General features: G+C 36.1%; 1 protein-coding gene across 2 annotated transcripts in view; it reads left to right on the top strand.

Moving 5' to 3' along the window:
* Positions 1-402: 402 nt before the first annotated feature.
* Positions 403-27,992, top strand: part of LOC106881623 (inositol-pentakisphosphate 2-kinase) — a 66,608-nt gene continuing 39,018 nt past the window's right edge. Inside the window, exons 1-4 of one of the 2 annotated variants that reach the window (XM_089354148.1) lie at positions 403-634; positions 11,781-11,846; positions 14,202-14,267; positions 15,616-15,682. In XM_089354148.1, the coding sequence (XP_089210274.1) occupies positions 566-634; positions 11,781-11,846; positions 14,202-14,267; positions 15,616-15,682 (268 nt within the window). In that variant the 5' untranslated portion in view covers positions 403-565. Of the gene's footprint in view, positions 635-11,780; positions 11,847-14,168; positions 14,268-15,615; positions 15,683-27,992 lie in introns of both variants that reach the window. The other variant, XM_089354147.1, reaches the window with a different exon arrangement.

Raw genomic sequence — 27,992 nt, 5'->3', positions numbered from 1 at the left:
TTTAGCAGATTAATATATACTGGCTAACTGGATGTGTAATTCACTATCGCGCGACTAAAGTGTAACGTGAGAAAGGAAATTAGTCAATGTGTGTGTGTGCACGCATACGAGCTGAGAGACGCAACTTGCAAATCCCAGTCAAAATAAATTTGACTCTGTTATCAGTAACAGAGTAACGCCAACAGTAATTACTGCTCACTTCTCATCCTAAGAAGTGCTTTAAAATAAGAATATCATTCATATATACATATACATACATATACACGCACACACCCACATATACATACATATACGCGCACACACCCACATATACGTACACACACACACACGCGCATATATGTATACTGAGTTTGATGTAAATCACTATGCGCGCGACTAAAGCGGACAGCGTGAAATGTAATTAGTCAATGAGTGCGACAACAACGAAGAGGTGGAGGAAACCGGTTAAGGCAAGGTTTCGTAGTTGGTACAAACGATGCGCTTTCATTAACAACGAGAAATCCTTTGCAATGTGGAACTGTAATGAGTAACTCTCTTTTACAGAAAACTACAAAAGCGCTATAGGATGGCGGTAAACGAACATTGGATATACCGTGGAGAAGGCAACGTAAATATGGTTCTGTCAGATATCAAGGTAAATTTATTCTAGATTCTACTCTGTCTATCCGATTGCATCAGTTTTGATCATTACTGCATCGTCTTGTGTTTTTTCCTCTTCCTTGTGGATTATGTGTTTTCGTTGTTACAGCAATTTTGTTATTGCGAAACCGCATACGAGAAGCAACCTTTGACAGTGGGTAATTTAATTTTCGCTGTGAAATTTCGAAAAATATTACTGGATTTTAATTATTACAGTGTAAATTTTAAAATAGTTTAATGTCTTAATGTTACTTCATTATAGTATTCTTCTATGATGCATATTTTTTTAATTAACTGTAATGTCACACAGATTCTTAGAATATTCTATTTTCACACATGTTAACATGGAATAATTATATCGATAATTAAACAATTAAATAATCTAATGAAGATAGAACTACAATTAATATGAGCTAGAAGGAAAGCCAAAAATCGTAATTTGTTAAAATTTCTTTTCTAATTTGCTAACTTAAAGTTACATTTATAATATTTGACTTTACACTAAAATCATTCATTATTCGATCAAATATCGTTTGCTGTACTCTTAACAGTTGAATTGAATGTTAAATCGACCAATAGCTTCTACCCATCCACATTTCTCTGTCCTATACATTATGTTTGTATGAAACATCAACAAAGAAACTGCTGTTTACTCATTTGTAATTGGAGTTTGATAAAAAAAAAAATTAAAAAAAAGAAATCTCCGTTCATATTTCGTTTTATTTTTAAATGGGAAAATTACATGAGGGACTAGGATTTTTTAAGTGTTAATTATTAAAAGTTTAAGTTTACAAGAACAAAATATGTTTAGTATTTTTATCGCGAAATAGAAACGATTTAAAAATTATATAAATTTTGTTTCTTAATGTATGTGGAGTCGATAAAATAAATACCAGTAATCCATTCTACTATATTCTTCCTTAATAAATTTCTGGCTTGCCTCTAACTTTGCAATCATATCTATTTTCAGATATGTATCATACGTATGTTTCCTTTAAGTTACCAAAGCCATTATTCATTTACATGTTCCAAATTAAAGCTGGATCCAAGTTAGTGCGTATAGTTCTGCACATAAACATTTCTTTGTCGCGAAAAAGATTTATATATATATATATTATGCCCGGAAATCTTTATGTTTAGGACCTAGAGTATATTCCATTTTCATTTTCACTCCACCTTTTATATATGTGCGTATGTGTGTGTGATTGAATAGCGATTGTAAAATTCGTATAAAAAAATTTCTGGATTATTTAATTTTATCAATCTCCATATTGTTAATTTCAATTTCGGTAAGGAACTGTAATTTCTTTATGCAGTATGGTTTTGATGTAGATTTTTATCTGCGAGATTGCACGCTTGATGGTCTGAGGTTTCATATGTTTACAAACTGAACTAATGTATATTAGGAAAAAAATCAAAAAAAAACCAAGCAACTGGTTTTCATAGATAAAGGACAGTAATTTGTAAAAAAATAGAAAAACAAAAGAAACTTAATAAGTTTTTATTATAGATTTACTCAATTCAGTTTCTTTCGCTCTTTTTTCTTCTTTTTAGCAACACAGATAAAGGAAATAATTGCAATGTTAATAAATAAATCGGGATTATATTTTAATTGTTTTTGTTTAATCTATTTGACAATGTGCTCTTCTGTAAGACATTAGATTCTATATTATTCCGAGAATAACTTTTTTTTTCATCTGTTTCGGGGAAAATGTCATTTTTGATTACCCACATGTCAAGCCTCAAAATAAAAATATGAATAAACTGTATAGTATTAATTGTTGCCGATATATCTGTTTACTCTGAATTTCAGATTTTACATGTGAATGGATGCTTAATATTGTTGTTTCCACGTTACCGACAGTGACTAAAATAGAATAACTTATGCTGATAGGAGGTTTTAGCAAGTTTTGAACTCGGGGTGTTTTTAGTCTTTACTTCGTATTTGCGGTACCTCGTTTATTTATGCTTAGATTTGGTTTTTATTTGCTTTAGGTTTTAATTATTAGACATTAAATGTCCGGGTGAAAGTCAGAATCCGAGGAAACTGATAATGGATTGTGTCGGCAACTTCAATAGAATGATTCAGTTAGTTGAATTGGTGTTATCAGTGAATACTCTAACATTTTGGGTCTTTGCCTCTCATCTGAAAGTGGGGAAGAGAGAAAAAGTAGTGTTGTTACCTGCACTGTCCGCTCTTCGCGACAATTGAATTAATCGAAATCTACTCTCCTTGTTGTTAGGGAATCAGAATTTAATGTGGTAGTGAGTTATAAAGAAAATCAGTGCTTTTCAAAGAGATTAAACCTGATTGCCACTGAATCTGCATTGGTACGGGAGACAGAAATGATAACAATAGAAGGAAGAGATGCTTTTGAATACTAATAGTAAACACACACCCACTCACTCTTTATCTTATATTGGCAAGTGATGTTTAAAGTATCGATCAGCTGTATGCCAGCAGGCCTACAAGTATGTACTGCCAATTGAATAGTTGGTGATGAATCATGAACTTATGGGGCCTAATTTCACAGCAATAATAAATACATGCAGATATGACTATTTAGTCGAAACCAATAAAAATAGATAACTTTATTCACTTATTTTACTCCTTCTTCTAGTGTAATACTGATACTTATTTTATAAATTCCCAACCAGATTAATAAGCTTAAGAATTAACGATAGCAGAATTTCAATAGATAAACTATTGATAAGCTATTCAGAAAGTCAAGTGGGATCGATGCCTGACCTTTTAGAGCCTTATTTAGTTTCATCAAACCTTTTTGCAATCCTTCCCTGCCTTTAGTGACACTAACTCTTAAGACAGTCACAGGAATGTTTATTCAAGCTGTGCTGCTAATAAACTACTACTCTCTTTAATTTTGTCGTTTATAAATTGCCTTTTTGCTGTTTTTCAATTGTGAACTGTTTCTCTCATGTTACCTATTTTACTAATTGGTCTGAACGAATCAGTTGAGTGTCTTTAAGACCAATGACTGGAGACAAGCATTACTTAGCACACGAGGACAAGATTCTGCCTGCCAACTTGACTAACTGTGACATAAACATATTACTCTATCCGTTAAATATATGTAGCATTTGTTTTATAATCTTACAATTTCATCTTGTTTTCATATAATCTATTTGGTAAAATAGCTATTACAATATAAGCAGACAATGTAACGGTCTGCATCTCCTAGATTTTACACATTATCAGTTCTGTACTCTTTCATCATTAGTGTGCAGTGACGAATATTGATACATTGGTGCACATTGAGATTAGATACGGTGCACATTGGGATTAGATACATTAATCCCTTTTCTTATTACTCCACCTTAGATCACCTCTTACTCTTTTAATACAAAACTCCATTTTAATGTGCCCATAGTTTAATTGAAGCCTTTCATAATTTTATGTAAAGAAACTCTTAACTAAAACATGCTTATACACTCAACATTAAACCTAACAATCTGCAAAAAATTCTCACATTGTATGCTTGGCTGGTGTGCAGTAAGTGCCTTTGTTAAGCAGTCAAGTTTGTCTGGTAGTAAGAGACAACTTCCATTTAAACTTATTTATGTTTCAACTTCACCTCTATCTTCCATCATTGCTATTATGTTATGCACATGAGCAATATTTACTTCACAAAACTACATTCTCAAAAACTTTTTCACCTGTTTTCTACTAAATAGCAATCACAAAAGTTCATACTAAACATTAACTCTGTCAAAATTATCAGAGTCCTTATTCCTCAGTTTGATAGATCCTAGAAATCTGATTAAACTGTAAAAACATTCTCCAAAATTTTAATCAAAAAGCTAAATTTTATTTCGCTTTGTTTTTTATTCCTTGAAGTACTAGAATGCAAATTTGCTTCTGAAATAACTTCTAATTCTAAACAAAGACATCTTTTACTCTAGAATGCTACATTTACATATGATATGATGTAGAGGCACCTCTCACATATTTATTTTGTTGTTGTTGCTGTTATTATAATATGGTGGCAGGTGGCAAGCAGGCAGAATTGTTATCACACCAGACAAAATGCTTAGCAGCATTTTGTTCATCTTTACATTCTGAGTTTAAATTCTGCTGAGGTCAAGTTTGCCTTTCCTTCTTTCATGAGTCAGTGAAATAAGTACCAGTTACGCACTGTTACACATTGGGGTTTATGTAATCAACTAGCCCCCCACCACCACCAATTTCAGGCCTTGGGCTTATAATAGAAAGGATTATTATATGATGGGTATCGGAATTAGCAGTAGCCTGATCAAAATGTCTTGTAGCATTCAGTCGTATCATTACACTTTGAATTCACATTCATAGTCAACTTTAACACATAAAGCGCAACGGGCCATGAGCGTGGCCCAGATAGATGCATTTAATTTATAGGCGTTTGTTGGGGTCTAATGTCACTCAAATGCTCCAGTACCCCCCGGAATGAAAGAGGACTAATAGTTCAACTAATGATTTTTCAGGTGATGTAAAACTTGCCACCATTATATACTAAGAAGATATTTTAACTTTTTTTTTTTTCGTTTTTTTATGTGTGCACGGGAGTCTCACTTTCATAAAATGTGCTCAGCAGACCATGCTATGTAAGTGCAAATCCCAGTGCTTTATGGGTTAACTTTCATCTTTCCTGAACCAATAAAATAAGTTTCCTATAGACTTCTCGTATCTTTTAGAAGAGTATGAACAACAAAATCACATTTCCCTTCTCTTATGAATCTGATGCCTTTCTCATCATCATCATTATCGTTTAACGTCCGCTTTCCATGCTGGCATGGGTTGGACAGTTTGACTGGGGACTGGCGAGCCACATGGCTGCACTAAGCTCCAATCTGATCTGGCAGAATTTCTACAGCTGGATGCCCTTTCTAACGCCAACCACTCTGAGAGTGTACTGAGTGCTTTTACATGCCACCAGCATGAGGGCCAGTCAGGCAGTACTGGCAATGACCTGTAGGAAATTATGTTTAATTCTTGAAACTATCAAGTTTGTTCATTACTCTGAAGAACATAGGATACATGTCCCTATGAATTTGAAAGGTTTAGGATTTTGTCAGTGAAGATAATATTTAATGAAAAGTACTGTGATAATAGGTTTAGCTTTTCAATTGAAGAACTCTTTTAAAATAACTCAAAAGCACCCTCTCAACTCCTACCACAAGTCTGTGGCTTTGTTCAATTAGCCAATTTCAGTTCAAACTCTCTCTTTGTTTATGTCATTTGCAGCATGTTCCGCTGTAGACATTTAGTAGATTAGCTAGTAACAACAATACAACTGAATCTTACTCATTATAAAAGTTCCAGACTATTGTTTACCATGAATAGAAATCAGGTTTGTTATGATGCCATTTTGGCCAAGGTAAGTGAGTTTTGTCTGTTAATAAGTTGATTACAATGATTTTGCTTTGAATACTCCTGGCTTTCAATGAAAATTCTATTATAATTATACAATGCTTGTATTTCCTTTGCTATAATTAACAAAAGAGGTTTGCGTATCATGTGATTTGGGGTGTTATTGTTTTTTTGTTTGTTTTTTTTTAACCAATACACTTGAGGTTTTTGTGTTATATTTTTAATCTTTTCTGTGCATTGGGTTTTGGTTAAAAAAAAGCGAGGATAAATACATTACTTGCAAAGAATTCTCAAACCAGTTTTTCCCTGCAATTTTTTTTCTTTTTTCCAGTGATTGGCATTGCACAAGCCTGATAAAACAAAATTAGATTTGCTCTATATGTTAAAAATTTATCTCACTTCAGGGTCAGTTGATTTTTGTTTGCTTTGGACTCTATCATAGAAACTAGCTAACAGGAGTCTCTCTATTATTTCCAGCAAGCCATCCTGAACAGTCTTTGGTCTGCAGTTCATGACTGTTCCTGTTTTTAATTATTATCCTAATGCATCTAATTATTCTTAGAAGTTTTGCTTCACTGCAGTTTTACAAGAAATTATATTCCATCTATTGTGTCATATTTGTTTTTGTTAATGCCTCCACCAGTAATAAATTTGCAGAAAATATAACCCATTGTACAGTTATTACAGCACTTTGCTATTAACACTGCCAAGTCAAGGATACATCAAAGCAGACATTCATGATAGAAGCAAGCATTCTGTTTTGGGTGACATGCCTGATATTAGTACCTAGAATTTTCACCGTCTCCTGTTTTTTTAGTGCCTTTTCCAGAGTTTATTTAGACCAGACTTCTAGCTATTTTCCTACCAATAGTGACCTGTAGATTTTCACATTGGGCATAGGTCATATCATTCTCACCATTGTAAGAAAGTTTGCATTGTGTTTCCTTCTTTAACTGAAGAAAAATGTCTCTTGCCATCATTTGTCTTACTATATGTATTGTGCCTCTATAACCAACATACTTTAGTTTGTACATCTGATAAAGAAATTCCTGTTACATCAATGTTGGATGGTTAGTGATTAGAAAAGGAAAACAACATCAAGCCATTCCAAAAATATTCAAATAACTAAATTTGCAACAAAAAAGAAAAACCTTCCCACCCATGCTAATATCAAAAGTGGGTATAAGCCTGCATAGTGGGACAGGTCTTCTCCAGTACAATTTTTCACAGTCTTAACCACTTCTAAAATCTTCCTCCTCTACTTGACTCCTTTCACTGGGATAGATTTCACCCAACCATCATCTTTTTCATATATATCACCTAACCATACCAGCACAGCTCTTTTTGTTCTCTTGATCACAACTGATTTTTCATTACACATCCAATGGAACACGCTCACCTCATTTCTGTCTGACTATCACCAATCCTCTTTCAATATCCATATTTCACTACCTAAGCAGTATTATATGTCACAAGGACCATACAGTTTGCCCTTCATTGAGAGAAAGAGAGAGAGAGAATCCCTTTGTTGACAAAAGATTTAATAGCTGTGGACTAGTTAGATGAGCTATGAATACTTTGGTTAGACTGCATCTCTTTCCCCATATAAAACCGAGTCCATCTTAGATTTTTTTATGAGACCGTTTATGAACATTATACTTATTACAAAAGTTACCTACCGGAGGCTGTATCACTGATTACCAATAGGGAGTCATGATTATATGCTGTTTTGACTAAGAATTGGCTAGCTACATATTAATGTAGCAAGAGGCAGGAAACCCTCATTCATCATAGACAAATGATTCTTTTTAACCTGAGGTTGAACAACAACCATGAATCTTGTCATCTCAAAAACTCCCGAAACCTCTATACTAATTGCCCTGCACTTCAATATTATATGTAGCCATGTTTTGGCATGAAGTCATGGAAAATTTGATTGATTGTACAAATGAAGCTGTAATATGATTGGATGGAATTCAAGTCAAGTTACCTGATATGTTGCGGCTTATTTCTCATTACTGAACTTACACAGTTTCAATTCTAAACACCACTACAAGCTCCCTGATTTTTTTCACTTCACTCCTTACTCTGACTACAATGCTTTTTTTAAAAGCTAACTTTATTCAGATGTGGCAGCATAGTACAATGAAGTAAGATGATCTTTATTGTTTTTGTTTCTATAACTTGTGGCCATCATGACACTAAGATTGTGTACTGAATAATTTAAGATCCTTAACCCTTTAGTGTTCACATTATTCAACCATAATTAATGCTTTTTCATCCACATTGTTTTGAACTAATCATGCATTATCTTGTAGCTATGAGATTTTGATGAGGTAGCTGTTAATTTTTAAAACCATATTGTAGGGTTGGTGTGAGAAACCAGATCTGGCCAGTTTGAACATAGAATAGGCAGAATACCTTTGGCCGGATATGGCCGGTTTAAATGCTAAAGGGTTAAATCACATTCTATTGATAATATATAATCTGGCTGATGTCAATCAACAATTATTTGTTGTGGCCACAAATACCTTGTTTTGGTTTTTTTCTCACACATTTTACTTGTTTCAGTCATTAGACTGGCCACACTGGGGCACCATCTTCATGAATTTTATTCAAATGAATCAACCCCAATACTTATTTCTTTTTTAAGCTTGGTACTTATTTTATCTGTCACTTTTGTCAAACTACCAAGTTAAAAGGACATGAACACACACATATATACTGGGTGTATATATACACTCTTCAATTTCCATCTACCAAGTCCACTCACAAGGCTTTGGTCAGCCCAAGGCTGTAGAAAAAGACACTTGCCCACCTTGGGTAAGTGTCTCCTTATATATGGTTCTAGGTTCAGTGGAACTAAACCTAGAACCATGTGGTTGAAAAGCAAACTTCTAGCCACACAGTCACACTTTCGTGACACGCTTAAAATTTTATATTTTTTATGTTCTTGAGCATTTGATGGCTTTGTAAAGGGAAGCTTTTTTTGGTTCTTTTAACTAGATTATTGGAATGGATGTTAGCTGTTCTCAGATTAGTTTACAAAGTTAAATATGTGTAGTTGATGTATCAGTTACACTGTAAAGCATGTAACTTTTCTGCTTATAGTGTAAGTCTACAAGTGAGCCTCTACACATTTAATATGCTAGGAATAATAACCAGATCTCCCTCAGATGATATCTATCATCTTAAAGGAAAAATGAATGTAGATCTAGATATACAAAATAGATGGGATGGTTACAATTGAAATGCCTTAGACCTAGTGTTGAAAAACAACTTTATTTGGCTGTGAAGTAGTTTCCACTCCCCCTCACTTGAGTGGCTACTGTTAGAATGGCATTCTGAAGTAAAAAGTTATAAATTTTACTGATTGTAAATAACCAAATATCCATGTACACAAAAATGTTGTCTTCAAAATAGCTTTTAAAACTCATTACAAACCTTACTGTTTTATATTGTATTCAAGCAGTTTCTTATTCTGTACATGAATTCTTTCAGTAGTGATTGTTTCCATCTTTCTGCTGCTACTGCTTTTGATGTTACAAACAACCTCATCAGAATTTTAGAACTTCATAAAATATCCTTTATAACATTGGCACAAAGCCTGAAATTTTGAGTGGACGGGCTAACCAATCACATCAACCTCAGTGTTCAACTGGTACTTATTTTATCAGCCTCGAACGGGTGAAAGGCAAAGTTGACCTCAACAGAATTTGAACTCAAAACATGAAGATGGACAAAATGTCATAAAGCATCTTGTCCAGCAGTCATGATTCTACCAGCTTGTCACCAGAACTTCATAAAATATCAATATCTGACCCCACTCAATATTTTTGGGCAGTTCAAGACTTAGCTAGCCCAAGGCTACTTCAGTATTTCAAACCTTTTATGTTGTGTATTTTCATGGGAAATGAGTCTTGCTTCCAAATATATATTGATGGTAAACTTTGCTCTTCCAAACTTGCTATCTGCATTCCTCATGTGGATCTCTGTGTTTCTTTTTCACTAATATATATGTACATGCACATATATATTTGTATATATGCATGTACATATACATGTTTGTGTGAGTGTGTCATATGTAGAGATTATGAACACAAGAGGTTTTATGTCTATGTATTGTGAGAATATGGTTGCGTATATTTTTTATCTTTTATATTTTTTCCTACCTATTAGAGTGACTTCCCTTTTATTCAACAGTTTTTCTTAGTGTCTATTGCCATTAATAGCCGATGAGAATGCATCATAGCTCTTAGCTCCGGCATTTGAAACTCAGAGTACTATTATATATATATATATATATATATATATATATATATATATATATACTGCTTCTGTTGCTAATAACAAAATTTTATCCAGCCTGTAAGCTATTTGCGACACCAGTGCTTTGTTAATCTGTTTTTTTTCTATATCATTAGAAGCAAAATTTATCTAAGCATGCAGTTGATAAGAAATACTTGCTACTGATGATGTGCAAGTATGCAAAAATCCTGAATCTAGTAATTCCACCACTGCTGTTGGAAACTTTACATCTACTAATGATACACTTCAGTGCCTTTAGCACTATATGCCTATATGAGATGCTTTCTCAAGATGAATAATGCAGTACTGTGGCTTTCTTACAGTATATCTACATTAAGTAAGGTATACAGAATGCTACTCTGAACCAATACTGCTTCTGTCTCTAATAACATATCTATATACATATATATATATATATATATATATATATATATATATATATATATATCTGTTCAATTCATTTCTTCATCTTTTGCAAAACCAATTGGTAAGATCAGCTGTAATAGATTTATAATACTATACACTTCAATTAATATATATATATATATATATATATATATATATATATATATATATATATATATTAACATTTAACATCCATCTACCATGCTGGCATGGGTTGTATGGTTTGACAGGAGCTGGCAAGCCAGATTGTACCAAATACCACTGTTTGTTTTGGCATGGTTTTTATGACTGAATACTCTTCCTAGCGCCAACCACTTTACAAAGTAGACTGGATGCTTTATACATGAAACCAGCACTGGTGAGATCATTGAGTAACTTGCAAGACAAAAATCCCTTGAGAGGCAGGGTGGTATTGAAGTGGGTGGCTTTGTGCTAAACCATCATCATTTAACAGCTACTTTTTCATATTTGCTTGGATCAAACAAAATTTATTGGGGAAGATTTTCTACAACCGGATGACTTCCTGTTACCAAGCTTCCACCTGTTTCCAAACCAGGTAGTATTTCCCATGGGAAAACATATTTTTCACAGAAGACTAGAAACAAACAGTATATACATCTCTCTCTCTCTCCCTCTCTCTCTCCCTCTCCCACATGTACACGCATGGCACTGTCAGTTACAACGAGGGTTCTAGTAGGAACAGCCTACTCATGAAATTAACATGGAAGTGGCTGAGAACTCCACAGGCACATGTACCCTTCGCATAATTCTCAGGGAAGAATCAGCGTGACAGAATGTGATGGGGCTGGCTCTTTAAAATATGGGTACTACTCATTTTTGGCATTTGAATGGACTGGAGCAATGTGAAATAAAGTGTCTAGCTCAATGATACAACATGCCACCAGGAATCAACCTATGTGTCTTTCCTTCTTTTGTTTTTCTTTAGTAATGTATGATTTGAGAAACACTTGATTGGTGTTTCTCATAAAACAACCAAGTGTAGATGATTTTGGTTCATACAGTCATATTTTTATTGATTTATTTTTAACATTTTTATTTCCAGCAAAAAAAAGTATACCGTTTCGTGAAGACTAACGTAAAATGTGAAAACAATTTTGAGCATAACAAAGTAAGTTTATATTTATTCTCTATCTCTCTCTCTCTATCTCTCTCTCTCTCTTTCTCTCTATCTCTCTCTCTCTCTCTCTATATATATATATATATATATATATATATATATATATATATATAAAACAGCATATACTTGATATATATTGTATTGTGGTTGACATTGTTACAACTCTTAAGTATTGAAATGGAACTTATGAAGCATTTGAGGTAAAAGAAAATAGTTAAAGTTTGCATATCCATACAAGACCATCAGCATCGTAATAATTTTACATTTGCTTTTCTATTATAGCAAGGGTTGGCTAGATCTTCCAGCTTGGCATTTACTACTTATTGCAGTATTTTATCATCTCCTTTGTGAGGTTCAACCTCCAGGGATCAACTTTCACTATTTGCTATTTGTCTCCATGTTTTTTTATATTTGGTACTTCTTTACACAACCCATCCTCCATACACATCACATGCCCATGCCAGTGCAGTCTCATTGCTTGCACCCTCCTTCTTATTTCTTTTATACCTTTTTTTTTTCTCAGCACATTTGTACTCTGTCATTAATGCACAATAACCTTACACATTTAGCAGAGTATACTCACTTCATCTCTTTCCAGTCTTCATACATCCTCCGTTTTCAATGCCACTGTTTCACTCCCATGCAAAATTACACTTCATAGAGAAGCAGTAAGCAGTTTGGTTTACACTTAAAGAGAGAATCCCTTTTCTGCCTAAGGTGTTGTGCAGTGAAATAAACAATAGTACTAAAGCTAAACTTGTATCCATACAGTCATGCCCACACACACACACACACACACACTTCTTCAACATGGTCATAGTATATAGAATGTATTCCTTGTAATTATTTTATAGAGATCAGAGCAATAAGATCCTGATGGGATTTGAACTCAGAATGCAGAGAAAACCCAATGATTCTAAGAACACTAGGTATTGTGAAAGAAGTAGAGCAACTGAATCCTAAACAATTTAAGTATCTGTGAAATTCAACTGATTCTCCCACTTGGAAAATTTTATATAGTAAAAACCAAATGTGATCTCCATAGCACCTTACATTGGGTTATTACTAGGGTATGTCCTTTGTAATATACTGCAACAAAGCACTAATGTACCAGATAAAGAGCTCTTTGTTTTGGCATTTGAGAAACATTGTTCATTAAATTATATTAATATATTGGCTTCCGTGCTAGTGGCCCATAAATAGCACCATTAGAGCGTAATCGTTACCAGCGTTGCCTTCTAGCACTTGTGCTGGTGGCACGTTAGAAAATCATTCGAGCGAGGTCGTTACCAGTGCCGCTGGACTGGCTCCCGTGCAGGTGGCACGTAAAAAACACCTTTTGAGTGTGGCCATTGCCAGTACTGTGTGACTGGCCATCATGCCGGTGGCACGTAAAAGAACCCACTACACTCTCAGAGTCGTTGGCGTTAGGAAGGGCATCCAGCTGTAGAAACTCTGCCAGATCAGATTGGAGCCTGGTGCAGCCTTCTGGCTTGCCAGTCCTCAGTCAAATCGTCCAACCCATGCTAGCATGGAAAGCGGGCATTAAACGATGATGATGATTACTAGTATAATGAAGGCACATGGCTCAGTGGTTAGAACGTCAGGTTCACAATCATGAGGTAGTGAGTTTGATTCCCGGATATGGTTGTGTGTTGTGTTCTTGAGGAAAACACTTTATTTCACATTGTTCCAGTTCACTCAGCTGTAGAAATGAGTTGCAATGTCACAGGTGCCATGCTGTATTGTCCTTTGCCTTTCCCTTGGATAACATCAGTGGTGTGGAGAAGGGGAGGCTGGTATGCATGGGTGACTGCTGGTCTTCCATAAACAACCTTGCCTGAACTTGTACCTCAGAGAATAACTTTCTAGGGGCAATTGCATGGTCATTTGTGACAAAAGGGGCATCTTTACTGTTTTTAGTACTAGTATATTGTAGTGAGGGAGGTTTTACACAACCCACTTACTAGAAAAAGTAGCAATATCTCCCTCATATTGCACTCTACCATCTATAGAAAAGAAAGGGCGTATCAGATAATGTAGCCTGGAAAAAATAAATGATTATCAGAGATGAAATGCCTTTGCTTATAAGTCTGTTTGATTAGACTGATTTGGGGCTTAACACCAGAGAGATGAAAGGTAAAAAAAAACAAAAAAAACACTGCAGGATTTAAATTTCAGTCATTGCTTCTGCCAGCTCATCATCATTTTAATAGCTATAAAAGTGATGGTGATGAAGATAACATCAATTCGGGGAAAAAAGAAAGATGTTATAAAAGAGTATGAGTTGTATATTTGCCATCTTGTTTGTAGGAAAGAGCTGACCAAATTCATTGTAAATTACAGAGGACGGTTGATTTTGTGAAAGAAGTTATGCAGCCATTGTTGTCTTCGGTCTATGTCATTCCACCAGTAAGTTACTTTCCTAATTTCCTTTCCCTTAAAGTTTTTTTTTTTCTTGTGACAATAGAAATGTCTTAATAATATTGATTCCTATCTTTTCAAAATGTAAAATTTACTTGTTTGTTTTCTCAGTCATTATTGAACAGATGTTTATTCTTTTGTGTGTGAAATGAATGTAGATATATGTTTACTTTGAGCGACAAAACAAAATGAGAAAAAGAAGGTAGATAGACCCGTGAAACCCAGTTTTATTGCAGTTAGCATTAAGTTATCTCATTGAGAAGAGAATGTACAATCAACTAGCAATCAACCTAAAGAGTTAACAATATCAAAATGTTATATATATATATACATGTGCTTGGTAGTTGGCTAAAAGTATTTATTTTGTAGTCAGGAGTTCAAATCTGGTTATATTAACCAATGGTCTGGTTAGTATTTACTGCATAAAGTAAGTTTTAATAATTTTATTTACCAAGAATAATGTCTTAAAATTTCATTTATTATGGATTTTTTGGGGTTGGGTTTTGGTTTTTAACGAGAAATGAGATTGTTCTAGCTTTTAGGTAAGTGTAACAAGTCCTTATCAAAGTTGTTTGGAAACCATTCCTCTAAACTTCCTTTTACTCTCCCACCTCATTTATGTGTTCTTTCCAGACATAATAAGGATAAGCAAGAGCCATGAACACTACTCCTCTCCTTTGTACAGTGTAATAAAACTTGTACATTCATTTCTCAAAAAAAATTAACCTTTCTTCCCCACTCCTTCAATATATGTTATTCCAAAATGATTTTCATACTGTTTTCTTGGCATGAAATAAAATTTGGGAAAGCTGTATTGCAACTGGAAGTTTATTGTAGAAGTATAGAACTTTTCCTTTTAAATTCTCAGATTATCATCATTGCTTTCAAGTTCGTCTTCTGAAACATGACATTACCTATTTAAAATATGTTTCCCAAATTGAGAATTATACCTTGGAAGTTTACTTCCAACAATGGTAATCTTTCTAAAATTGTTTAATGAGTCTATTTTATACTAGCTAATGCTTTTAACACCAAAACTCTTATTTTTGTCCATTTTTCCACATTTTTTAGGACTCTGTTTCTCGACAAATCACTTTTCTCTAACATTGCTTAAGTGACTCAGGTTTTGTATCCAAGTATTCAAGACCAAATGTGCATTAAATAGATTGTTTGTTGTTCCTATGTTCTGTTGATTGGCTGGTAAGAGCTTATCCACTTTCTCCAGTCATTGCATAAATAGAATCCTAGTTATACGAGATTTGAGATCCAATTTCTATTTTAGCTGATATTTTGCAGTTGTTTAGTCTTTCTAATATATATTTTATTTTACTTTTAGCTGCTTGAAAAAATACCAATAGGTTTTGCTGAGAAAGTGAATAGAGCTGTAAAAAAGGCTAGACCAGGTAAAGTGATAGCTATATAATTTGAATGCATGAATATACAAAATGTGTCTTTAGCAATCATAGATTGTATTGACTTATAAAATCATAATGTCTTGAGACTTCTCAGTATTGTTTACTTTCTTATCAATAATTAATTATGCTGTATGATAAGGAAATCATCAATCATCATAATAGTAAATGGACATATGATTCACCACAGTAACAAACATACATAATTGGGTTTTTTTTTAGTTTGAAAATATCTAAAAGTCCTCCTCCTTGTATACCAAGTCATTTATTCTCTAAAATATGGAAGCAATTGTGATTCCTAAGCAATGGGAATTAGTTTCTAAATATTAATATATGAATAAATTAAAGTGGCAAGCTGGCAGAACCATTAGTACACTAGGCAAAATGCTTAGCGGCATTTCATCCGTCTTTATGTTCTGAGTTCAAATTCTGCTTAAGTTGACTTTGCCTTTCATCTTTTGAGATCGACAAAATAAGTAAGTACCAGTTAAGCATTGGGGGTCAATGTAATCAACTTACCCACTCACCCCAAGTTGCTGGCCTTGTGCCAAAATTTGAAATCAATTTATGAATAAATTTTGTTTTAAGAAACGATGATCAAGCACAACCAGTGGACAGCTGTGACGAGTAACAATATACTTTCATTTCAGTACAATAAACAGGATGTGTGAAACTTATAGAGAATTGGTCCTTTCATTTCAATTATGTTAAATTAACACAAAACTTAACTCCTCAAATAAACTAAGAATCATAGCTGACACATAAGTCATCATATTTTCATGAATACAGACATCATTACTAGAATGAATAGTGAAATTTCAGCTTATCTGTAACATGATATCTGGTTGATATCATCCTATATTGTATTGTAATTCCAAGTAGTATTTCCTCTTAAAAGCTATGTTAGAACAATGTAAGTTTTTGTCTATTAAATAAACCAGCTTGTTGGATACTGAAGTAGATACTGAAGATAAGAACAAAAAAATAGAGTAAGAAATGACACGTTTGTGTGGTTAAGAAGCCTCCAGTCAGCCAGTGCCTTCAGAGAGAAATTTAGTATGTGGAGACTGCAAAATTTATCACATATGTTTATCTATATCTGTTGCCAGTGTATATCAGCAGAAGATGTACAGTTCTGGGAGTAAAATCAGTGCATTCAAAGAAAAATATCTTGTGGTATTTACTCAGCTTGAGTTACACAGACAATTCTTTGTCATTCTCACCATCGAAAATGCAGTGAACCAGTGACTGGCTAGTTGGAAATCCCCACCTACAAAATGCATGGTATAAATATAATTTTATTGCTCAGTGGTAATAGTGTCAGGCTCACAATAATGAGGCAGTGGGTTCAATTCCCAGCCCAGGTTGTGTGTTGTGTTCTTGAGCAAAACACTTTATTTCATGTTGCTCCAGTTCACTCAGCTGTAGACATGAGTTGTGACATCACTGGTACCAAGCTGTATCGGCCTTTGTCTTTCCCTTGGATAACACTGGTGGCGTGGAGAGGGGAGGCCGGTAGGCATGAGCAACTGCTGGTCTTCCATAAACAACCTTGCCCAGACTTGTGCCTTGGAGGGGAACTTTCTAGGTGCAATCCCATGGTTATTCATGACCAAAGTGGGTTTTTACCTTCTATTCTTTAAAGAATGAAACCCTCAAATTAGTTATTACTAAATAGATGACAAATATTTGTATTCGGCACATAGCTTTAATAACATTTTAGCATTGTTATGATAGGACACAAGATAGATTCAATGCAACCAAGCATATTACTGAAGAAAAATCACACTCCATTGTTTAGGCTGCTTTCTCTCTTCTGAAAAATTAGCAATTGCTTTTTAATGTTTTGATTTAGATATTTCATTTCACTTAAATTTTATGAATTTATTTTGTATCTTTTCTAAAACTTTGAACATAGAACAATACTTTTAACTACAAAACTGGCACGGAAGCCGCCTGACTGGCCTTCGTGCCGGTGGCACGTAAAAGAACCCACTACACTCTCAGAGTGGTTGGCATTAGGAAGGGCATCCAGCTGTAGAAACTCTGCCAGATCAGGTTGGAGCCTGGTGTAGCCATCTGGTTCGCCAGTCCTCAGTCAAATCATCCAACCCATGCTCGCATGGAAAGCGAACGTTAAACGATGATGATGATGAGTTTATATTCTTAAATTTTTATTTCATATAATCCATAACAAAATATCTGCTAAGCATGAAGTGAGGCCTTTTGTGAAATGCAATATTTGAAATCTATGTGATTTCCATATATATTGAAAACAATGTTTGTTTCAATCAGATGGTTGAAGGCAATACAGAAGTCATCACCATTTTTGCATCCATTTAGCATGAGTTAAATGGATCTCACAGTGACTCACTTCTTGTCACCTGACATACACTGCAACAGAGAAAACCAACCAATTTTGTTGTTGTGTATATCTTACAGTGTGGACTGTGTGCTATATCATGCCACCAGTACTAGAGACATTTTCTCCCAAACTAAAGAGTCATTTCTACTCTGTATGTTTTTTTTGTTTTTTATTGGTGTTACTACTTTCCTAAATAAGTATCCTGCAATGCTGCTTGCTGAAATCTCTAATGCACTCTTGTGCATTGTTTGAATTTTACTAGGGACCACTAATGTTAAATTACAGAAACTGTTTTTGAGTACACATGCAACCATAAACTTCCAAATTTGTCAATATTTTGCTATCTTTGAACAAAGCTTACATTTTGTTCATAAAAACATGGATGATACCTGATGACTTTTCATCAAACTTTAATTAAGTTACAAAGGGCACTTGTTTTTTTTTTTATCTTTGCCACAAGGATTCATCATCATCATCACCATCATTTAACATGATGGATCACTGTGGCAACGAAGAAAAAAATCCATTGATAAATAATAGTCCTTTCAGTAAAAGCAAGAAATATAGAGAGGGATCTTTTGATTTATCATACACACATACCATTTGTGTTTATAAAAAGAAAACTTCTACTATATTGTGGCTTAGATCTAAGTTAACCCTGATCATCCAGGATGTCTATATTCAAAGACATTCCAGTTGTAACCATTTTTTTATCTAAAGTAATGTGTCCTTTATGTAAGATTGTAAGGTGTGATTTAAAGGAGATTTGAATGCTATTTTATACAATAGTCAAGCAATATAACCTAATTCTCATTATCTTGTATCAATTATATTTAGAATTATGTTCATCATCATCATCATCATCATCGTTTAACGTCCGCTTTCCATGCTAGCACGGGTTGGACGATTTAACTGAGGACTGGTGAAACCGGATGGCAACACCAGGCTCCAATCTAATTTGGCAGAGTTTCTACAGCTGGATGCCCTTCCTAACGCCAACCACTCAGAGAGTGTAGTGGGTGCTTTTACGTGTCACCCGCACGAAAACGGCCACGCTCGAAATGGTGTCTTTTATGTGCCACCCGCACAAGAGCCAGTCCAGGGGCACTGGCAACGATCTCGCTCGAAAACCCTACAAGGCCAGTCAGGCGGTACTGGCAACGGTCACGCTCAAGATGGTACATCTTATTTGCCACCCGCTCAAGAGCCAGTCCAGGGGCCCTGGCAACGATCTCACTTGGCTTGCCGGGTCTTCTCACGCACAGCACATTTCCAAAGGTCTCGGTCCGTAGTCATCGCCTCGGTGAGGCCCAATGTTCGAAGGTCTTGCCTCACCACCTCAGCCCAGGTCTTCCTGGGCCTACCTCTTCCACAGGTTCCCTCAACTGTCAGGGAGTGGCACTTTTTCACGCAGCTATCCTCACTCATTCTCACCACATGTCCAAACCAGCGCAATCGTCTCTCTTGCACACCACTACTGATGCTTCTTATGTTCAGCTTTTCTCTCAAGATACTTACACTCTGACGGGTATGCACATTGACATTACACATTCAGCGGAGCACACTGGCTTCATTCCTTGCGAGCTTACGCATGTCCTCAGCAGTCACAGCCCATGTTTCACTGCCATGTAGCATGGCTGTTCGTACACATGCGTCATACAGTCTGCCTTTTACTCTGAGCGAGAGTCCCTTTGTCGCCAGCAGCGGTAAGAGCTCTCTAAACTTTGCCCAGGCTATTCTTATTCTAGCAGCTACACTTTCAGCGCACCCACCCCCACTACTAACTTGGTTACCCAGATAGCGGAAGCTATCGACTACCTCTAGTTTTTCTCCCTGGAATGAGATAGAAGTTGTTTCCTGTTTGTTTACAGTGTTTATTGCACCTGAACATCTGCCACATACAAAAACTAACTCCATAGTTAATCTGCCTTTGATATTGCTGCACCTCTTATGTGTCCATAGCTTGCACCGGGTACATCTTATAGAGTTACTACCTACTCCTTTTCTGCATACTGAGCAGGGCCATCTACCTGAAGGGGTTTGTGTTTTATCTACCTTCCTACTTATTAGGATTTTGGTTTTTGCTAGGTTGACTCTAAGGCCCTTCGATTTTAGTCCTTGCTTCCACACCTGAAACTTCTCCTCTAGTTCTGATAGTGACTGCGCAATTAGTGCAAGGTCATCAGCATAGAGGAGCTCCCAGGGGCAACCTGTCTTGAATTCCTCTGTGATCGCCTGGAGGACTATGATAAATAGGAGGGGGCTGAGGACGGAACCTTGGTGGACCCCTACCTCTACCCGGAATTCATTACTGTACTCATTTCCAACCCTCACCTTACTGACAGCATCTCTGTGCATGGCTCGCACAGCTCTCACTAACCATTCTTCTATCCCAAGTTTCCTCATTGACCACCAGATAAGGGATCGGGGGACCCTGTCAAAGGCTTTCTCCATGTCAACGAAGGCCAGGTACAGAGGTTTATCCTTGGCTAGATATTTCTCCTGCAGCTGTCTCACTAGAAATATGGCATCAGTGGTGCTTTTACCTGGTACGAACCCAGGTAAATACGGGTGACTAGGCTGTAGCCAACACTGCCAGATATTTTGAGCATCTCTGCAGTGATTCCTGATGGGCCGGGGGCTTTCCCTGTCTTCATACTCTTAATTACTTTATCTACCCTGGTACTGTCAACTCGGATAGCTGGTCCCTCTGTTGGGTCGACATACGGCAGGCTCTCTTTCTCCCATTCATTCTCTTTATTAAACAATCTATCGTAGTGGCATCTCCAGACCTCTTTCTTTGCAGCCTCATTTAGTGCAAGCGTACCATCATCCATGCGAATACATTTCTCTCCTACAACATCACTATTCTCTCTCCTACACTGTCTTGCAACACAAAATACCTCGAGTCTTTGGTCCTCACGGCGCAGAACATGGTGCTGAATTATATTTAATTGCATTAGTTTGTGCAATTCATCTTTATTCCCAACCATATTTGAGTTTTTTTTTCAAATTATATATTACAAGTTGAAATAAAGATATTCATTTAAAATTTGACTCAGTTTAAACTCTGAATATTTTGTACTTTAATTCAATAGTATTAGAATTGAATTTCAAAATTTACATCGGTTATATATATATTATATACATGTGTGTGTCTGTGTGAAGGCATATGGCCCAGAGGTTAAGTGTGTTGCACTCATGATTATGAGATTGTGGTTTTAGTTCCCAGATCGGCTGTGCTTTGTGTTCTTGAGCAAAACACTTCATTTTACATTGCTCCTGTTCACTCAGCTGTAAATGGGTAACCCTGTGACAGACTAGCCTTCAAATCAGGAGGAATGTGGGCTTGCTCATCCAGCAAGGCAGCATCATTCAAAAGCTAAAACAATGCAAAGCACATTATGACCACCAGTAATGTATTACAACATCCAATAGTTTGGTCGGTCATGTGATATATATGTATACATATAGGTATGTTGGTGCAAACAGGAAAAAGAGAACTCAAAATATGAGTATATGTATATTTCTATTAATATTTAGGGCGAAATGCTTAAGCGGTATTTCATCTGTCTTTACATTCTGAGTTCAAATTCCGCCGAGATTGACTTTGCCTTTCATCCTTTTGGGGTCAATAAATTGAGTACCAGTTGTATACTGGGGTCGATCTAATCAGCTAGCCCCCTCCCCAAAAGTTTTGGGCCTTGTGCTTAGAGTAGAAAAGAATATTTAGCGGTAGCAACAGAGTGACTCCAGGTTCGGGGGTTGCATGTGTTGACACTTATCAAACTAGTTTGATAAGTGCCAACACACAAAACTCTCAGACTCTGAGTCATTCTGTTGCTTCTGCTAAATATTAATAAAAATATGGCTGTGTGGTAAGAAGATTGCTTCCCAACTACCTGGTTCTGGGTTCAGTCCTACTGCGTGGCACCTTGGGCAAGTATCTTCTGCTATAGCCTCAGGCTATGACTGGATTTGGTAGACAGAAACTCAAAGAAGCCCATCATACATTATATATATATATATATATATATATAGCCTGGGCAAAGTTTAGAGAGCTCTTACCCCTGCTGGCGACAAAGAGACTCTCACTCAGAGTAAAAGGCAGACTGTATGACGCATGCGTACGAACAGCCATGCTACATGGCAGTGAAACATGGGCTGTAACTGCTGAGGACATACGTAAGCTCGCAAGGAATGAAGCCAGTATGCTCCGTTGGATGTGTAATGTCAATGTGAATACCCGTCAGAGTGTATCTTGAGAGAAAAGCTGAACATTAGAAGCATCAGTTGTGGTGTGCAAGAGAGACGATTGCGCTGGTATGGACATGTGGTGAGAATGGATGAGGATAGCTGCGTGAAAAAGTGCCACACCCTAACCGTTGAGGGAACCCGTGGAAGAGGTAGGCCCAGGAAGACCTGGGCTGAGGTGGTGAGGCAAGACCTTCGTACATTGGGCCTCACCGAGGCGATGACTACTGACCGAGACCTTTGGAAATGTGCTGTGCGTGAGAAGACCCGGCAAGCCAAGTAAGATCGTTGCCAGTGCCCCTGGACTGGCTCTTGTGCGGGTGGCACATGAGATGCACCATTTTGAGCATGGCCGTTGCCAGTACCGCCTGACTGGCTCCCGTAGGATTTTCGAGTGAGATCGTTGCCAGTGCCCCTGGACTGACTTGTGCGGGTGGCACATAAAAGACACCATTTCGAGCGTAGCCGTTTTCGTGCGGGTGACACGTAAAAGCACCCACTACACTCTCTGAGTGGTTGGCGTTAGGAAGGGCATCCAGCTGTAGAAACTCTGCCAAATTAGATTGGAGCCTGGTGTTGCCATCCGGTTTCACCAGTCCTCAGTCAAATCGTCCAACCCATGCTAGCATGGAAAGCGGACGTTAAACAATGATGATGATGATGATGATAATGTATGTCTTTGTGTCTGTTTGTCCCCAGCCACCGCTTGACAACCGGTGCTTGTGTGTTTAGGTCCCCATAACTTAGCAACTTAGCAAAAGAGATCAATAGAATAAGTACCAGGCTTATAAAAAGTAAGTACTAGGGTCGATACATTCAGCTGAAAATTCTTCAAGGTGCTACCCCAGCATGGCCACAGTCTAATGACTGAAACAAGTAAAAGATAAAAGATATATATATGCTTTCTTCTGGAAATGTAATTCCTTTTTACCAAAGTTGGAAATTTAAAGTAGAGGATATAAATAGACTTATTTAAGTAGAACTAAATAGACTTGTATTTCTAATATCAAATTTTTAATGGGGATACAATAATTTTTGTCTCTTCAGGATTAATAAACAAAGTACCAAATATACTTAACTTGTGTAATTGATACCTATGATGTGTCCTATTTATTATATGTAAGGAAATGAACAATTCAGACAAATGAAACAAAGGGAAGTAAATAAATTTAAACGTAATGAGGTTTTCTCTGAGTAGTCATTCATTTTGGACTGGCGTATTTGTAGAGGATGAGGCAAAAAATACACTACACATTCTGAGCTCAAATCCTACTCAAGGTCAATGAAATAAGTACCAGTAGTGCTGAAAGGATGTTGACCAAATGTATGTAAACTTGAAGCTGGGGTTACTGACTCTGTATTTTACTTTTTCAAATTTGCTATCAGTTTACATCTAAACTTTGCTTATGATATTGATCAACAACAGTATTTGTGTGAAAGACAGACAATATTTAGAATTTTTCACATATGTAAGACTGTGATGCTACATGGTACTGACATAGAGCCATTGATTTTAGAAGATGTGGGGACTAACGAGGAATGTGTCGAGTTTGGTCTGTTGTCCATGCACTTAAAGTTGATGAAAGATAGTGTACAGGTGAGCTGAGAGGAACAGAGAATTAAAGCACCAATCACTATATGCATGAGAGATGACTATGTGATGTGAAGGGATGATGAGTGCAAGGTGAAACAGTACCATGCAGTGATAATGGAAGATATCTATAGAAGGAGTAGACATTGGTAAAAGCAGTGAGGTCATATTTGAGGATCTTGAACCTTATTAATGCAATGAAGGATCATGAAATGTAGATGTCCAGATTTCAGTTTATGCTGCAATCAGATTTTACTTTTACTCATGCATTGAGTACATAAAATTAATACCAGTATTATACTTATAAAACTTGACCCTACATTTTATTGATGTTATAGTTTATGTTTTAGCACAAACCAACCTGACAAGTTGTTATTGTCAGTGTTAATGGCGAAAAGTTGATGGCTGACATCTTGTCAATAGCACTCACTTGCTAGCTCAATCCACCGAGCTGTAAACATGTACAATTGGTATTTATTGTTCATCAGTGAATAGTGTTGAAGCATGTGCAATGTAATTGATAACAATTTTATTAGCTTGAAGTGCTGAATTCAGAAGCCATCCATCTTAAGTTAGCTTTATCTTAGGATCTGAGTGCTGTTACTTAATTCAGCTGTTAGTATTGGCTGATAAGTAATAGTCCATCCTAAATTAACAAACTACACAGCCAGCAACTATCTACTTGGTATCCGCTAACACAATCGTTGTTTTTCCTTTTTTCCTCTTTTGTATTTCATTATTTTGATTATTCTTAAATATTTGTATCTTTACATGTGTATAATGTTTATGTACACAAGTACTTGTTTGTATGTGTGAAGATGGATACACAGACAGAAATTCAGTTACATTATTTTTATATAAAATACACTTACATATGAACTTGATTCTAATATATTATCAACAAAACTGATATGGATTTTGTTTTTGATTTTCAAGTGCTTTCTAACATGAAGTGTTCCGATAAAAATGTTATCAAAATACAATATTGGTGAGAAAAACATCAATTCATATATCTAGGAGTGTTCATTTAACACAATTAGGATAGAAACCGGAATTACATTGGTTTCAGATTTGAAAGAAACATATTGCTTTTTTTTTTTTTTTTTTTTTTTTACTTTTTTTTCTCTCTGACTGGTTTCAGTGAGTGAACTGTATCTCTGCTCAGACACTACCTTCATAGGTTTTATTCAATCATATCAAGTTCAATGTTTATTTCAGTTTGCTTCTTAATTCACTGAATTCTATTTATTGAATCTCTAAATCTATATATGCAACATTTATTATATATATTATGCTTTTTATATTAGAGAAGACCTGGAGTTACCAGTTCTTAGGAACATGATTTGGCCACTTTGTGTTAGATCTGAGAGTAAAGTTGTTTAATCTTATGTTGTGTGTATATGTGTATGTATGTATGTATGTATGTATGTATGTATATTTTTACATGTGCATTCACATGCGTGTGTATAATATATCATCATATTTAAATCTCTACTTTTCTGTACTTCCATGTGTCAGACAGCGCATGGCTATTGCTGGTGTCATGTAAATGGCACCCATGAAATCATAGTCATGGCTGTTGCTGGTGTCATGCAAATGGCACCCGTACTGGTGGTACGTAAAAAGCATCCATTACACACTTAGAGTTGTTGGCGTTAGGAAGGGCATCCAGCTGTAGAAACCATGCCAAATCAGATTACAACCTGGTACAACTCCCTGGCTTACCAGTTCCAGTCAAAGTGTCTAACCCATACCAGTATGGAAAGTGGACATTAAATGATTGATGTAAGAAATGAAATTCTTTTTGAATACATTTATAGCAAAACCAGTTTGTACATTGCATTTACCAGTCAAAAGTATTTTCATTTTGCAAGCTTTAATTAATACTTCAAACGAATTACATATGAAAAGCATTTATTCATCAAAATGTATCCCATCATGTTCTATTGTTTGTTGCTATTGTTGTGCCAGAAGCACAACTCTATGTTTATAACATTCGGCTGGTTTAGAGGCAAAAAACTCCTTGTGCCTGTTTTCCACTGCATCCACATTATTGAACCTCCATCCGTACATGAAATGAACCGTGTCACAGAAAAGGTGGTAATCTGATGGTGCAAGGTCTGGACTGTAGGCAAGGTGAGGGGACACTTCTGACCCCTCAAGTTTGCACTTGATCAAGCATTAGCAGTGTGTGCTGGGGCATTGTGTGTCTTTGACTGGCCAATGCTGGGTAGCAGGCTTTCAAAGTATCATATATTCACTGCAGCTGTGGAGCTTAAAGGCAAGCATTAACAGCATGACCATCTGGGACAAGCTCAAATTGCAACACTCCCTCAAAATTCCACCAAGCACTCAACATGATCTGTTCAAAATGCCCTTGTTTGACAACAGCTTCTGAAGTCCAGCGTGAACGAAGCCACTGATTTGTCATATTAGCATTACAAAAATAGATCCTTTTTTTTTTAATCCCCAATTACAATTCAGTGTCAAAAACAAGCATCTTACAAAGATTTATCAGCAGTTGTTTGCAAATGTTGACACATTGTTGAGCCTGGTAATTGGTCATTATGAGGAGCTTTTAAACATCTGTTCACAAGGCTGAGCTCATGGATGTGTCAATTGATGATGCTTTTTGAAGGACCAAGTTCTGCTGATTTCAAGCAATGCTTCATCTTCTACAACAGAAGGTCTCCCTGACTTTGGGGAGACCTTCTGTTGTTTTTGAGGCTAGTGTCACCTTGCTTGAAACATCTAAGCTAGTCTTGTACCACACATTCACTGACAGTCCCTGTACCTTCCACATCATTAATTTTTGACACTGCCCTTGCACTTAGTCCTTTTTTTCTTGCAGGTAGTGTAAAATGGCTCTAAATGCAATTTTTTCATCACTCATTATCAAAGTTGTAAAATAAAGAATAAATAATTCAGCAAAAATTGGACAAATTGTATCAAATTAATGATATAACATGGTGATTCAAGTTCTGAAAATCCAGGAAAAACTTTTGATTCAACCCTGTACTTATAACTGCTCTTTATTGTAAATGTAGTCAGCTGACAAGGTGTCAGAGTTAGAGTGCCTGATGTAATAATTTGAATCAGGAAGTTTACAACTGGCATTTTTACACTGGAATTTATATTATATTGATTATATCCTGTGATTGGCAAGTTCATGTTTTTTCTATATTTATATTCTGGTGTCTTTTTTGTTGTATATTCTAACTACAATTGTATGGTTAGGTATGGCATCAGTTTATTTTTGTGTGTGTGTGTGTGTGTGTGTGTATGCATAAGTGAGTGGACAAACAAAAAAAAAACACTCAACACATTTAGTAGGAGTTACATATATTATTTAAAACAGTTTGATTCAGCTCCATGTGACATAAAATTTTGTTAGCCTCTAACAGAAACCTGAAAGAGACGGGCTTTGGTTAGAGGCCCCATGAAACTTTAAGTTGCATGGATCCAAATCAAATTGTTTTAAATTTTATATATATATATATCATCATCATCATCATCGTTTAACGTCCGCTTTCCATGCTAGCATGGGTTGGACGATTTGACTGAGGACTGGTGAAATCGTCCAACCCATGCTAGCATGGAAAGCGGACGTTAAACGATGATGATATATATATATACCATATTCAGTTACAAGGGTGTGTGTGTGAAGGTGCATGGCTCAGTGGTTAGAGAGTTAGGCTCATAGTCATGTGGTCGTGAGTTCAATTCCCAGATCAGGCTGTGTTGTGTTCTTGAGCAAGACACTTTATTTCACGTTGCTCCAGTTCACTCAGCTGTAGAAATGAGTTGGTACCAAGCAGTATTAGACTTTGCCTTTCCTTTGGATAATTTTGGTGGCGTGGAGAGGGGAGGCTGGTATGCATGGATGACTGCTGCTCTTCCGCAAGCAACCTTGTCTGGACTTGTGCCTCAGACGTTAACTTTCTGGGTGCAATCCCATTGTCATTCATGACCAATGGGGATCTTTATATTTATATATATAGGGAGAGAGAGGGGGGGGCAATGCGTTACTGATTCTGCCAAAAACAACTTCTTAGATAAGCAGAAAACCAGGAGATTGTTCATTGAAACAA

This window comes from Octopus bimaculoides, chromosome 6 (assembly GCF_046866305.1).
Source record: "Octopus bimaculoides isolate indiv1 chromosome 6, ASM4686630v1, whole genome shotgun sequence".
In the NCBI taxonomy this organism is placed as follows: domain Eukaryota; kingdom Metazoa; phylum Mollusca; class Cephalopoda; order Octopoda; family Octopodidae; genus Octopus; species Octopus bimaculoides.
This window is presented reverse-complemented; position numbering and strand designations above follow the sequence as displayed.